General features: G+C 47.1%; 1 protein-coding gene across 3 annotated transcripts in view; it reads right to left on the bottom strand.

Moving 5' to 3' along the window:
- SLC4A4 (solute carrier family 4 member 4) overlaps positions 1-15,546 on the bottom strand; it is a 146,610-nt gene that overhangs the window by 79,760 nt on the left and 51,304 nt on the right. For all 3 annotated transcript variants that reach the window (XM_069012380.1, XM_069012378.1, XM_069012381.1), the window contains exon 3: positions 3,491-3,670. In XM_069012380.1, the coding sequence (XP_068868481.1) occupies positions 3,491-3,670 (180 nt within the window). The remainder of the gene's footprint in view (positions 1-3,490; positions 3,671-15,546) is intronic.

The raw sequence follows: 15,546 nt of genomic DNA on the forward strand, positions 1-15,546 counted from the left end.
CCCTTCCCAGATCAAGCAGAGATGCATTTCCTCATGGGAAAATCTCTGCACGCCTGTAGTAAAGAATGAGGAAGAGGGAAATGGACTCAGAGAAACTTCATCTGCCTTCCTTGCTCCCCCCTTGTCTCATCCCTTACACGTAGTAGAAAACGACACCATCCTCTTTGTGCTGACACAAGCACCAGCTGACCTGATGAGGCAGAGCCTAACAAGCGTTTCCTCCTTACTGGCCCTAAATGGAAGCCAGGGCTAGGCTGGTTAAAGGAGGTGCTTTTAGACAGGAGGTGCTGGGATGTTTCACCTGGAAGAGGGATTTGTCATCACCTGCAGTCCTGCCTGAGAACCAGGGTGTGAATGCCAAAGTTCCCTGAGTGCAGAGACAGCCCTGCAGGCCTGGAATGTCCTGAAAGGGCTCTGCAGAGGGAACATCACCTTCCTGCCTCCTCCTCAGTCTGTCAGAGTATCCCTGTCTGGATTTGTGAAGGAGGCATCGTTCCCAAGCAATAATTTCCTTAGGATAAAACATATCTGTGCACATTTAATCTGCCCAGCTCTCTCCAGATGGGCAAGCTGAAGGTTGTCTATGAACTACCAGAGTTTGGCTTGTTTGGCTCAGCTGGACACAGACTAAAAAAAAAATCAGGAGTGACATTTCCAGACTGCACCAATTCCCAAACACAGAGGCACAGCTAGATTGGTCTGGAACTGGAACAAAGCTTTTCTAGGGAAGGTTTGCATTTCTGGATCTGTTTATTCTCTTGCTGGTATCCACAGACATGTTCCATCAGGTTCAGTTGCTGTGAGCAGCTTGACCTGGTGAGTCAAACCCAGATTTGGTCAAAACCCAATTGCAGAGTTTTCATCCAAGGAGCTGAGAAAACATTTTCAGGTAAGATATTGAAGCTTAGGCTTGTGGTCCTTAGGGACAGATCAAGAAATCCAAGTGATGTACCAAATCACAACTGGCTTAAGCTTTCTATTCAGGAAAACAAAGGTCTCAATATACAGGACAATCAAGTTGCTCCCTGAACATCTACAAATTATTTTAACAACTATACTATTAAAGATTTTGCAAGTCAAGCTCTATATACCTGTCCTTGTATCAGAAAATAAACTAAATCACCAATTATATACCCGAGCTGAACTGACAGTGTCCATACTGGCCAAGGCAGTAACTGCAGAAATCAACGAAGAGAAGGAGCAGGATCAATTTGGGATTTCTTAAACTGAGGTATGTTGGACCAAAACTCACAGTGTTTGAGGTTTCTGCGTGTCAGATCCGATTTTGTTTGATTTAAACCACACAGCCCTCACACGTATTTCAGCTTCTGATACTCTACACTCTCTACTGACTGCCTTAAATATATGTAATGTAGTTCATCTCAGCTGTCTCCCAGCTCCATTAAAGTTGCTGTGCAATATTTCCCAGCTCTTAGTTTCTACTATTCTTTTGAAGCTGAATTTGAGCCACCTACCCCTCAATCAGTGCCTATTATGGGATGAAGATTGAAACCCCAGGGTTCTAACTGAGGTTTCTTGCCAGGATTGCCAGCACTGGACACCAGCCTAAGCTGGTACACGCTGCCTAGAGAGAAATGGGCTTCTGTCGGACACACTTGTGCGACACAGCTAGTGGAGAGAGAAGAAAGGCTTCTTAGAAAGCAAGAGAAAGGGTGGGAAACACAAAATTCAGGTCAGCTCTGAAGGCAGGAGTCTCAGAAGAGAAAAAACACAGGGATATGGGGTAACTTGTAATTCAAGACAGTAATCTGAACTACCCCTCTCCTTTACAGAGTTCTAAGCTAACTGAGCCAGCTCGTAAAAAGATCTGGCCACCAGCGTGAAACCGCAGGTCCCTGCAAGGACCTGGAAAAGTATCCGGATACATGAGACGGTGAACAACAGAGAAAAGGGCCCAGTGATGGGGTATGAATGCTATTGCATGGGACACCTGGAATATTTATGCAATTCCAGTCCAGTCCAAAAATTTGCAACGCAAAGAGATCAGGGTGGAAAAGCCTATGGGAAAACTGCCGATGGAGAGTGATAGCAAGCCTGTGTATTTTTACATGCAGGTGTAAGTGCAGATAAGAACATATTACTGCATAGAAACAACAGAGGAGAAAAAACACCACGAACCCCTCTTCAAGTGACACAGACACAATGATGGGCAAAATGAAGGCAGGATATGAAAATCCAATGGCAGAAATGGGTTTTCAACCATAGGTACACTTAGCCCATGGAAACAATTCTCCTAGGATATGATACATTCACAAGTGAAAAAGGAATTTCTACAGGCCTGGTCACCTGCATGCTAAAGAACAGAAGTGTAAATATAAAAATTAAGTTTAATACATTTGAGTTCTTGAAGATGGGTAATTATGTCTTTTGGTGTAAAACCAACTCCCGGTTTCTGAGTGCTGACAAAAAGCCTTCTTTGGGACAACCAGGGAACAAGAGCTGGGAAGAGGAAATGGAAGCTGTGACTTGCCTTCCTTTCCAGATGCTGTTCTGTGAAGATGGTAACTGGGCTAAAGACATGACTGATCTGCCCCATGTTACTGTCCCTATCTACAGCACATATCCAGCAACACAAGTTCAAAATGAAAAATGAATGTAGTTCTTCAATCCAAGATCCAGTCGTATGGATCTCTCACACAGGAAGTCTTTTTCCACTTACAAATGAAGCTCCAACCATCTGGAATTAGCCTCAAGAATCAGAGCTGTATCACATCCTGGGCTGCTCTGCTATATTCAACCCCTGCCAGCTTTGCCATCTCCCTCTTGCTCCTACTGAAGCAGCCATCTCCCAGATTTCATGCTTGTGGCCAACAGAGAATACAGCAAGAGCAATGGGACCCTGTGACAGTCTCTGCACAGTGATGACACCACATGTCCTTCTGGTTAACAGTTCTGGTGGGAACAGAGGCACAGGGCATCCAAAATGGACCTCACCTGCCTGTCAGTATTTACATATGCAATCCCTACAGATACCTGAACATACAGCAAAGCTCCATTTGATTGCTCTTTTTGTTTTCCAAACTTAAAACTGGTTAATTACCAAAGGGAAAAGAGCTGTTAGCACCACAAGTTAGTGACACGTGAGGCCGAAATCATGGGGTGCTGGAATTCCAGAGCGTGTGCACATCCCAGAGCCAAGGCAGAAGCTGCAATGGATCTACCTAGGCACTACTCAGTCTTTGCCCTTGCTTGCTATCTCTTTACACAGTGTCAAATTGCTTTTTAAACATTTGGCCTGTTCCTGCCTGGCATCTGCTCAAGGGCCAACTCAGGTGATACAGAGGGATGAGATGTCGGCTCCGGCCTGTGCCTCTTCCAAGCCACAGCAGCTATCCCACAGCAGCTGGCTAAGACTACTCCAACCCTGCAACGTGAGATGATTGTTTTCATCGATCAAGTTTCGTCTTCCGTGAGCAGATCGCTAGACAACGGACCACTGTAATGAGTGACAGCTGGAACCAGTACTCACTGAGTGGTTTAAGGATGCTGCTGCTTGTCTCATCAGCATTTTCTACATCTGATTTGTCAGAGTAGTTCTCCGAGATTTTCTCCTTTTCTTTCTTTTCTTTGTGCCCAGGTCTTCTTCTGTGACGCCTCCTCCTCCTGTAGCTCTTCGGCACATGGACCCCGATGTAAATCGTGTGGTGACCTGGGGAACACAAGCACACAAATATTAACTTCAGCACTGTGCAGTTTGGGCACCACGGGCCAGCACAGTTCATGCTGCATTTCACTGAATCCCAAAATGGTTTGTTTTGGAAGGGGCCTTAAAGCTCATCTCATTTCAAGCCCCTGCCATGGGCAGGGACACCTCCACTATCCCAGGGTGCTCCAAGCCCCATCCAGCCTGGCCTTGGACACTGCCAGGGATCCAGGGGCAGCCACAGCTTCTCTGGGCACCCTGTGCCAGGGCCTCACCACCCTCACAGGAAAGAATTTCTTCTGTATATCTGACCTAAACTTCCCCTCTTTCAGTTTGAACTTATTACTCTTTGTCCTATCCCTGTTTCACTCCAATAGGCAGGTGAACTATCCTTTGTTGGCGTAACATTTAACTAGTCCTGTTTTTACTTGTCTCCAGATGTGAGCTTGGAGCTCTGTAGCTACCATTTGGAGAAGTATTTTTGTCCCATGCTTTCTGAGAGCACATGCCAGTGCAGACTCTGATAACTGTTGTCCTTGTGACTCATTTAAATACCAAAATAAACCCCACAAGAAGGCTGTCATACTCATTTTGTAATATCAGAGTGCTTTTCAAACACAATCTACACTAATTTTTCCATTCGTTTTACCAAATACATTGGCTGAACTTAACAACTACCTCATGCCAGGTGATTCAGCTTAATTGAAGAGCTTAGACCAACAAAATTTACATCACTTGACTGTGCAGTCCATTGTATAACAAGTGTCAAGTACCATTAGGTACCTCACACAGGTGCCACTATAGCGGTCCCATGCTCTAAGTACTTATTGTAACACAGCAGAGGAGGAAGGACTACTCACAGAAGCTCCTATCAACTCCTACTTGACACTTTCCAAAATAAAAACTAACTAGTAACAGAGTAAGTGCCAAATTTCATAATACATTGGCTGTAAACCCCAAGGATGCCTCTACCCTTGCATTGAGACTTGGATTACAGACCAAAGCACTTCAATACATTTGCCAATTGTCGTGCCTTTTTGTGTCTGTTAAAAATGTTTTCTTTTCAGGGCTTTCTGCACTTCTGTCAGCTTGGGATGAATATCCTGTGCTCACAGAAAGTACTTACATGTCTTCTTCTCTGCCCAGATCATTCAGACATCTCACTGTAAGCTGTAAAAGCAGCTCTTACAAAAGCAACTCTTGAGAAATGAGAGCTGGATTCTGTGCTTTCGACCAAGTTTGGGTTTCCCCACTTCTATCCCAGCATGGCTGAATGAAGAGTTTCAAATGAACACAGAGGAGACTGAGTAAACAAATTTACCTGAATGAATGACCCACAAACTAAACATGTGTCTCTAATTCTTCCTTACGATAAATCCAATCTTGGCAACCAAACAACTGAAAATTTAGGCACAAAATACTCCATTTCTGTAACAAACTGATTTGCCAATGACAAACAACCCTGCATTTGCCATTTCAAAGGCCAGCTGTGAAGCCTTTACTTTGCATGTTTGTTCATCTTGTTCCACCCCCTGCCATGGGTGGGGACACCTTCCACTACACCAGGTTGCTCCATTCCTCATACAACCTGGCCTTGGACACTTCCAGGGATAGAAGAAACAGGATTCTGGAGCTAAGCAGGGCTCAAACTTGGGCAGTGGAACAGTGACAGAATGGGGTCCTGTGTCTGCTGCCTCTTGCCTGGCATGCCAGAATCTCCATCTCCGAGGAATGGGATCACACCACCGAGGGAAAGGGCAGAGCCACAGAGACATCTGTAGCAAGACCTCCCAGACCAACACCTGAAGATCCGATTTAGCTCTTGCGTGCCAAAGGAAACACGGGAAGCTCTTGCAGCAACTGGAAACATCAGCTTTAACGTGGCAGATGGCCTGAGTGCTGCACAGGGACAGGGAGGGGGAGATCTTATCCGAGCACAAGCAGGAGCTGCAGGGTGGGGGTGACCCCAGACAGACAGGGCAGTGGTGGCCCTTCCTAAGGGATTCTTACACCCAAAACTGTATCCAAAAGCCTGATGCAAAAGATACCTGTATTCAACAACATTCCCCTTTGAATCACTTGAATTCTGTGGTCAGCTTGATCATAGAAACCCATCATAGCAAGCCTGTAGTCTTAATACTTTAATATGCTGCCAACAGAACTGGACAATCTCTTTAATCTTTGGACCACGTGTGCACAGTACAGATTTTGGTAATATGAAACTCACTTGTATATACACAGGCAAACATCTGCATTACTTTGCTGCTTTTCCCTAGTCTGAAGGCAGAGACTTATTTAACGTTCTGTGCCATGTCCCCCCCACACCCCGCCCGACTGTTCAGGGAGGCCAAGCAAACCATTTTCCTTTTCCATGTGCTTGAAGCACTCAGCATCTGTTTATATTGTTCCAAATGCTGAGATAATCTTCTAGGCTCCCTTCCCAAAGCGCCTGGAAGGAAACAATTGACACATACTCTCAATGCACTGGGCTCCTGGGACATTTCCGACTCACCGGGGGAACCCAGCCTTTCCCATGAGAACCACTGCCTGAGAAACGTAACGTGACACACAGGCACCACAAGGATCCTACGGCTTGGGGAGGATGGGAAGCACAGAGCTGAGTGCTAAACTTTAGGTAACCCAAGCCTAGAGTTTTCTCTCGCACACCCACCACAGCTCCTCCTGAGTGGCTGCTCCCATGGCCCTCCCTGCTCTCCCCAGGACATCCATTATCCTCTCTGTGCACCTCATTACACCAGTGTCTATTTCACAACACTCAAACCCCACCTATAAGATGCACATGGAGACCTGCAGGTCCTGGTGGCACCAGTTCTCTTCTAAGTGACAGTAGTGGGCAGGGGCTTCTTCGGACTTACACCGACTGTAGCTAAAATCTTTGACTTTTGTGACCCCAGAGAATCTTTCCGTGCCCCAAGTTCACAATCATTTCATCTGATTATTAATAAAGCAAGAAGTAGTCATCATCAGGGAGGTGCTCCTGGAAAAACTCAGTTGAAACCACATCTTTTGCTTTACTAAGAGCTACCGAAGAACAGCAGTTCATGATTCAGTGCCCAGATTTGGAGTTCGGGCATAGGAGACTCCCTGAATCAGATTTACTGATGAAAACCCACTTGCGTATCACCCAACTGGGATTCTATGAAATGCAGCATTCCCTCTCTGCCCACAGGAGTATCTGCTCATCATCATCAAGGCCAGGTTGGACAGGGCCAGCTTGGAGCAACCTGCGATAGTGGAAGGTGTCCCCGCCCATGGCAGAGGGGTGGAATTAGATCTCCTCAAGGTCCCTTCCAGCCACAACCATTCTGAGAGATTACTTTATCATGATCCTCTCCACTTTTAAGAACTAGCTCTTTTTAAAAAAGAGTACTGGGGAATGGCTTTTGTTCAGCAAAACCAAAACTCAGTCACTTGGAGAAAGGAGCTCAAAGTTATGGGATCAAAGGATAAGGTCTGCCTGCTGCATCTAAGAAGGAATCCCTTCCACATGACTGGGTTCTTGAGACCCAGAGCTTGGTACGACCAGCCCATAAAGAATCTCACACCAGCACGTCAGAAGGAAACAAGATCAAAATCTAGTATTAAAAATGTATAAAGGACTGACAATAAACTGAACGTTAGCAGTTTTTACCCAGCCCTTGTTTTTCCTTTAAAGACTCCTTTGCAAAGAACAGGGAGAGTCACATTATATCCGATCACACTGCGACAAGCTCACATGGTTACAGTTGGCCACAAAGCCAAAATCTTCCCCACCAGCTCTGACCAGGTATTTTGGACCACCTGAAAAATGGGCTTTGCTCAGGGTGCCCCAGCCATGTCACTCGGGGGCCTATGGCACGGGGTTGGAATGAGATGACCTTTACGGTCCCTTCTGACCCAAACTACCCCGTGATTCCATGAAAGGTGTGACCTTCTCAGCCCATTTTCACAGCCCAGCCATCAGTCTTATCCCCAGGTGGAACTGAAAGCCTCAGGTAGCCCCCCTATCTAGCACGTAGAGATCTGCTCTGCAGGCACACCAGAGGGGCAGGGGACACAGCCCGCCACGTGCTTTGTCAGCAGAAGATGGCATGGCATGGCTTTGTGCCCACGGAGGTGTCAGCACACAGCCAAGCCCGCAGAGAGAGGTGGCACCAGCCAGGACACTGCCGGGATGACAGCCAGGCCAGCACGCTTTGGAGCAGCTGCTTTTCCAACCCAAGGATGGCAGCAGAAGGTGCTCCTCATTTTGTGTGAGAATCAAATAAATTAACAACATAAAAAAAGCCCACGGCTCAGAAGAACAAATAAATCAGGGGGATGATCCATTTTAAAGGGGAGATACTAAAAGTAGTGCTAAGGAAGTCCCAAACTAAGCCCTGCTTAGTTTCAAATCAGCTCAAGAAATAAGAACAAAAGGCCACCCCGTCACGTGCCAGGTGCCCTTAGCTCTACCTGGCTATAGAGGGGTTTACAGGCACTGGCGGCAGCAGAGGAGCAGATGCAGGACCTGCACCCCAACCAGCTCCACCTTCCAGGAGAGAAGCTGTTCTAAAGTCCCAGGATGGGATGCACAGCTGGCGGGACACCCCATGCCGGAGAACTGTTCACACCAGCTGTGTTAGGAACAAGGAACACAAGGATCTCCCCTAGCACTGTGCAAGAGCCAAGCGCTATTCCCATTCATGCACATGGACAGAGACACAATCTCCAAGGAAAACCAAACCATAACCAGTCCTCTAGACAGGCTGCCGAGGCACAGTCCCACGCTCACCCACCAGCCCTCACGGGGTTTTCAAAACATGCCAGTATTCAAGTGACCAATTTTCCATACAAGTAAAAGTCCATCGGTCAGGGAAACAGCAGGAGGATTCACTGAGCACTTTGTGGAAATCTGAACAAAACTGAATGCACTACTTGGAGACAAATCAGATCCAAATCCCTTCTCCTATAAACAACAGTAGTATGCAATGAACCAATTCTTCCATGGTGTGGCAGTTTGCCAAGGAGAAGGGTCAGCATGAATCCATCAGGCGATGGGAACAACAACCATAAGGCTGAGTAGTAGGTTCACGGACTGATAAAAGCCATCAGGAGAGGAGCCTGCCATGAGGGAGGGACAAGAAAGGGCAAAATATAAAACAGAGGCTTCAGGAGAGACAATCCTGAGCTACTACACCATAGAAAAAGGAAGGAAGAAGCAACAAGATTAGAAACATCAGGGATCTCTTTCAGTCTCCCAGCTCCAACAGAAGAACCCCAAATTCATGGCTAAGATTCAAGCGAGGACCAGCATCGGCAAGGAAGATGCAGTTTCTTAACCAAACAGAGAATTTGTCCCAAGATCATTTTATGTATTTGCATTACTGCACTTTACATCTTAACATACAGCCATGGACTGAAATGCCTATGAGGGGCAGGGAATGAGCTGTGCAGGGGAAGACAGCATGGAAATTGGAAACCTTTTTCTCTTCTTCTGTAACATCAGGCTTCTAGCACTTTGTTATCTTCAAATGGTCAGATTAATCTTGGATCTAACGCATTCCCATGTAACAAGACTATAGTTAGGCACAAGGGAAGTCTTCCTAGCCATCTGCCTAAAGCTTGCACTCCTCTGTTCCAAACGGATGATCCATGACCCAGACTGGACCTGCCAGATTCCTAACAAGGTTCAGGGACCACTCCAGCAAAGCACATGTAAAAAGGTGAGCTAGATCTGAGCAACAGGATGGCTCTAAAAGACAGAACTCACATGAATTCAAGTAAAAAATATCTAAACAGGAAAATAAAATGAAACAAGGTTTTCAATTGTCTTCCCGAAGATCCTAGAAACCCTGCTTGTGTAGATGAAGCAAAGTCAGTCAGCAGCATGGCAGTGAATGAAGGGGTGGGCACTGTTCAGACAGAACAATGAACACATGGTGAGGGTATTCTCCCTGAGCTTTACGTAAGCCATTGTGAGACTCTTACCCACAACCCCATAAGCTGCTTTTCTTTCTCTCTTCTTTGGAGGTGTGAGAGGTTATAAAAGCCACCAAACCTGTCCTGCTGCGATCTGATCTAATCTGGCCAGAACTGCTTGGCTTCCATGGAAAGAAAAGTTGAAGAAAACTTGAAGAATGCAGGGCTCTGAGGAACAGGGCAGAGGAGGGGATCTGTGCTGGACTGTTGGATTTAGCTCTTGGGAAGCATGGTACCTTCGCATTTTCTGACATCCTTTAAAATTATGTCCCCTTCCAAAATGCTCCAAATGACCACTCAAGAGAACCAATCCTGGCTGAAAATCTTTTCCCATTTCCATCTCATTAATTACCAAGACTGAATGAACTAAGTACCAAGCTGTACTCGATACTATCAGGCTTACAGATGCAGGCAGATTTTAGACCCTGCTCCAAGAGAATTAAGAACTGTGGTATGATGACTAAGGCATCCAAAGCCACCTCCATTCTCTGGGAAAAAACTCAGACCAGCCCCCTGCAAGCAACCCTTGATTCCAAGGCTGCAGTTATACTGAAACAGGTGTTTGATGGAAGGTGGCCAGAGCAGAGGTCCTGGAAGGCCAGGCTGCTGCCAGCAGGGCACCATGAAGGGATGCAAACAGAATGGTGCTTACACAAAGGCTCCCAATGCCTCTCCAGCGGCACAGGCTTCCTTCAAGGGAGCACAGGAGGTCCCTGTGTCCCTTCTCAGTCTCTATTCAAGTTCGCCCAGCATTGTGCAACCAGAGGAGGAACATCACCAGAAGGAAAGGAAGGGACAGAGGTCCAGGAAGGCTGGGATGATGCTCAAACCAGCAAGCTACAGCCCTAGCACCAGTTTCCAGGCTAAGCTCAGCTCCAGCAGTTCTGGTACGAGAAGGACAACACTCCTGTGTTACCGAGCCCCAGCTCAGGCAACATGCCCAGGCCTCCCCAACACATTCTGGACTACCTTTTCATTTTAAATGTCCTAGAAAAATCTGGGAAGGCTCACCAGTATGTCTGGGACTTGCATCTGACAAGTAAGGAAAGGCTGTATCCGATTTTCAATCTCCATGCTGAACTGTTATATCCAGTGTTATTATACCTTAAAGAAGAGCTGTTGGGCAGAGGAAGATGGAAGCAGACAGTCAAACAAGCCTAGACTTGAATCCCAACTGAAATGAGAGCAGTTGCTCCCATCCAAGGCTGCAGGGTGCCATGTGAGCGTCCCCTTTCTGCTTGTCACAGGCCCCAACAAAACTAGCTTCACTGCCTGGTCAGAGAGCTGATGATAGTTTCCAATCAGTTGGACTTGATGATCTTAAAGCTCTGTTCCAACTTAAATGATTCTGTGATTCTAAACCGACTGGAGCTGGAAAAAAACAAGTCATTACCAGAATGGTAAGGAAACACCTTCCTTCACCTCGCGCTCAGCACATGTTGGCACAAAACTTATCACCACTGGAAAGAAACCACCACCTTTCCTTCACCATGGGCCGACCATGCCAGCTATTGACTCAGCTGCTCTTACAACGTTTTCTCCACTTCTCCTGCCTGCACAGCCAGCTTATCGCTGCCTTATGTAAAGTCAGTTTATCACCCTCTGAACTCAGACTGCAGCTTTTCTCACCGAGCATGGAGTAGGCGGGCATCAAAAACCTCTTCATCCAACCCAGCAACCTCAGAGCTAATGCTGATTCCTGACAGCAGAGGAAAGACAGAGGCAGTGACGAGAACGATATTCCATGCAGTGACCTGCTGGATGCTGCGAAGAGTCAGCACTCTCCTGAAAAGTGCCATGGGGAATTACAGCTGGAGAGGAAAGGATCTGAAGACCTGAAATCTTTCATCACGGTGTTTCAAAGCTGGGAAGATCCAAACCATCCGTCTTGTTTTTACTTAGCTGCGTGGAACAGCATTGGGTCCCAACGTCTGCCTGCCATTCCCAAGTTCATAGAATCATGGAATGGTTTGGGTCAGAAGGGACCTTGAAGTTCATCCAGTTCCAGCCCCTGCCATGGGCTGGGATACCTTCCACTACACCAGGTTATTCCAAGCCCCATCCAACCTGGACATGAACACTTCCAGGGACAGGGCAGCCACAGCTTCTGTGGGCAACCTGTGCCAGGGCCTCAGCACCCCCACAGGACAGTTGTGCCAGCTGCTGCATGGAAAGAGAGCACAAAGGTACTGCCTGAGTCTTCTGAGTCTTCTTTGGCTTTTGCAGGAGTAAAGCCCAGTTCAGTTTTACTGAAGCAAAACACAGCCTGGTTTGTCTCTACACACAAATTAAAGGTACCAAAGAATATTAATGATCACATTCTGTGATCAGATTTTACCTGATTTATTTTTTAATCATATTTATTTTAGAAGCAATTAAAGACTCTGATATTAAGCAGGTCATCTTATTACTTCTGAAAATGGAGGAGGGTCTGCTTACAGTCACAGATCAAAAACAGATGGCAGGAACGAGAGGAGAAAAAGAAATCAAAGTAAATGGGCAAATACAGCTCATTTCTCCCACTGTCAGGCTGCTGTTAATACAGGTAAAGATGTTCACAGTTATCTCTGCCCTTTTAACCTCTCTCCTCATTGATCTAACCATCAAGGACTAATCTTGGGCTTATGGCATCACACAGCTTTCTACCAGCAAAGTGCAATGACACAACCGGGTTGAGAATAGAAAGCAAGGAGGAGGAAAAGTGCTAAAATGGAACAAGCAGTTATGGAACATTGTTACAAAACCCCTGGGTTAGCCTCTCTACAGAGTTAGCAGCACAACAGTAAATGCCACAATGAAAACAGGATCCAGAAAAAGTTTGCCCTAACGGCATCTTCTCCTGAATTCACTCCTACAGCAGTGCTGAGAGGTGCTATCAAAACCTTTACTTTGCCCATCATTTGGAAGGCAGGACAGGTGTGCTGCTCCCCATTTCCTAACAAATGGAGCCGGTGCTCTCCTCAGGCTTTGCAGTGGAGTTGTCAGACTTGAAATCCAGCATCCTCCACCCCACCACGAAGTCAGGGTAGCAGCAAGCCTGGGGGAAGTTCCACTTAGAGAGCCAAGAATACCTTATCTCTCAGGATAAGGTGGAGCTTTACTTTTCCCCTCTTGCAAAATCAGTTCTTAAGTAATCTGTTTATGTCACACATACCAGCACTCCTCACAGCGGCATTACAGCAGCACAGCGTTACCTTCAAGGAAAGGAACGTGCAGTGCTCTAAATGAATGGGAAGGGTCCTCTGGCACAGCTCAGGGCAGTGCCTCTTCCTGACTTCCCCCAAGAAAGCCAACTTGCACTTGCTTTCCCTCAGGCTCTGCCCTAGACCCGGGCAGATCCCTTGTCTCGCCAGGTCACATTTCTGGGCACTTCCAGCCAAGCAACTCCTCCTAACTAACATATACCGAATCCATCACCTAGCCCTCTCAGGGAGACAGGCAGCAGGGAGGAGCTGGAAGAAAGTTATTTTCAAATGTCAACAGCTGATATCACAGCGACACATTCCACTGTAGGACCAGGGTGAGGTGCCACCTGAGAGACGGACTAAACAATCCCTGGAAGCAGGCCCAAGGGACATATTTCTGTCAGGTATGTACGGTTTCTGTTAACGTTACATTTACTCAGCAAGGGCACAAGGGACAGTTGTCCTACCGTGAAAATGTCTCAATGCCTTCCTGACCAGAAATGCCTGTTTTTACCCCTCCTTAAAAAGCCAAGTCCTTCCCTCTCCCCTGCACCACTACATAGTCAAATTAGTGGGTGACGTGGTTGTGCAGAGTTGCTATCTCCATGCCACAGACATAACCTGTGGGCATCACTGACAAAGCGAAGGATGTTCCTCTCTTCTCCCGAAGAACCTGCCAAAGAGAGATGCTCAGAGAGACACCTTCAAAATTCTGTCTTCACCTCTTTAAACTCAAAGCAACTTAAGAAGCAGCAAAAGCAGCCTAGTTCCGAGGCCTATTATAACGCTCTGCTGGAGAGGTTTCCTATTGTCTCCTGCTAACTCCTGCTGCCAGGGAATCCCTGAGTTACAACTAAAGGTTGATAAAAGTTACAGCTGCCCTTCCCCTCATAGAAGGGAAAGAAACAATCTCCTCTCTGCTCACTTTTGGTGAAATTAAGTGAATGAAGAGCCTTCCTGAGAAATTTGATCAATATTGACTGCAAAAAAAATAATTGGGAGAAGAATTGAAAGCAAAGGCAAGAGAGGCAAACAGCTTTAGGGCACGTATGTTACTTCCTTGTAAAAGTAGGCTAAAAATAAAAACTATGAGAAAAATAACACACACCTGGAGGTTACAGTTCCCTCCACTGTTACCTCCTTCTCCAGAGGATGCAGTCCCTGCCAGTCTGTAAGAGAAGACAGTTGTAACCATAGCATGAAGGTGGGGAAGTAATGGAGGGCACTTCGGAGCTATCAGCTCCAGGTCTCTTCACAGACGCTCTCTTCCTTTAAAACACCCCACTGGAAGTGCAGGAATCTAACAGGGACCTAAAAGCATCTGCACCACAGTCTCCTCTTCTCAAGTCACCTCAGCCACCGCTCATTTGACCTCCTCTCCATCCTTCACCATCTCTTAGGCCTACTTTGGATGCTCTCCAACAGATATATGAAGGAGGATTTGCCCACTCCGGTTGGAATCCCCCTCCCCATCAGGAGTGGGACACACAGGATCACTCGGGAGACTTGGAGGTTCGTGGCATTAAATCCAGGACTGGAACTGCTGAGGGCATGAAGATGCCCCTGGGGCACTGAGATGGGATGATTCCTGTGGATGGGATGATTTTTAGCTGATGTTTTAGCCCTCCCCCTGGATCTTAAACTGACAGAGGGCAAGGTTAGATTACATACGGGGAGGAAATTCTTCCCCGTGAGGGTGGGGAGGCCCTGGCACAGGCTGCCCAGAGAAGCAGTGGCTGCCCCTTCCCTGGAAGTGTTGGACAGGGCTTGGAGCAACCTGGTGTAGTGGAAGGTGTCCCAGCCCATGGCAGGGGGTTGGAAGTGGTTAGGCTTTAAGACCAGTTCCAACCCAAGCCACTCTGTGAGTGTACAGTTCATCCCACACATGCAGACCATGACTGCACCCTGCACCCGGGGTGCACATTGGATACACACACGCACTAAGTGCACGGATCGCTGTGGAGACACAGATGTAGCTGAGGACACACAGAGAATCACAGAATCACTGAGGCTGGAAACGTGGAGACAAATAAGATCTCTTCAAAGTGCCAAAGCCTTTAATGCTTACTGGCACTGCAGCAATGCCCCAGATTTGCTAGGCACGCCAAGAATTCCGGGCTGTCCCATTGCGGAGAGCGGAGCGGCTGAGAAGCAGCTCCCTGATGGACCCATCCATGCACCATACGTGCCCTGTGACCCTGACAGATGCCACAGCCTTGGATCCTTGGGTGATTTAGCTGGGCTGCTCCCAGGAGCCTGGCAGGAATCACAGAGCTGCCTTTAGCATCCCTGAGGGAATAAGCTAGCTACACAGCTCCAGGGCTCTCCGGAGGCTCAGCTGAGCAGCTCCAGCTCCAGAGGCCTGTCGTGTACAACTAGAAGCACTTGTTTCACCTCCTCTCCTCGTTCCCCCAGTGAGATGAGCTGCAACTGGTCTGTTAGCCCAACTAAACCAAATGAGGATATCTACATTGGAACAAAGGATATAAACACACCACAGCCACAAATATTACTTAAAGCAGTAACCACATGCCCTGCAGACAGTCAAAAGGACCCTCCCGTGCTCATCACCAACAACCACTTGCATTATATTCCTGGAGCATCACACATGGCCACTGCAAATCAAAACAGCACATGGCAACATTTAAGACAATAAAACATAAAAAATATCCTCTCTCTCTCCCTTCTCAAAAGTTTCTGCTGTGCCAAAGCGTCAATTATTCCACAAGCAAAAGG

This window comes from Aphelocoma coerulescens, chromosome 4, assembly GCF_041296385.1.
Source record: "Aphelocoma coerulescens isolate FSJ_1873_10779 chromosome 4, UR_Acoe_1.0, whole genome shotgun sequence".
NCBI lineage: Eukaryota > Metazoa > Chordata > Aves > Passeriformes > Corvidae > Aphelocoma > Aphelocoma coerulescens.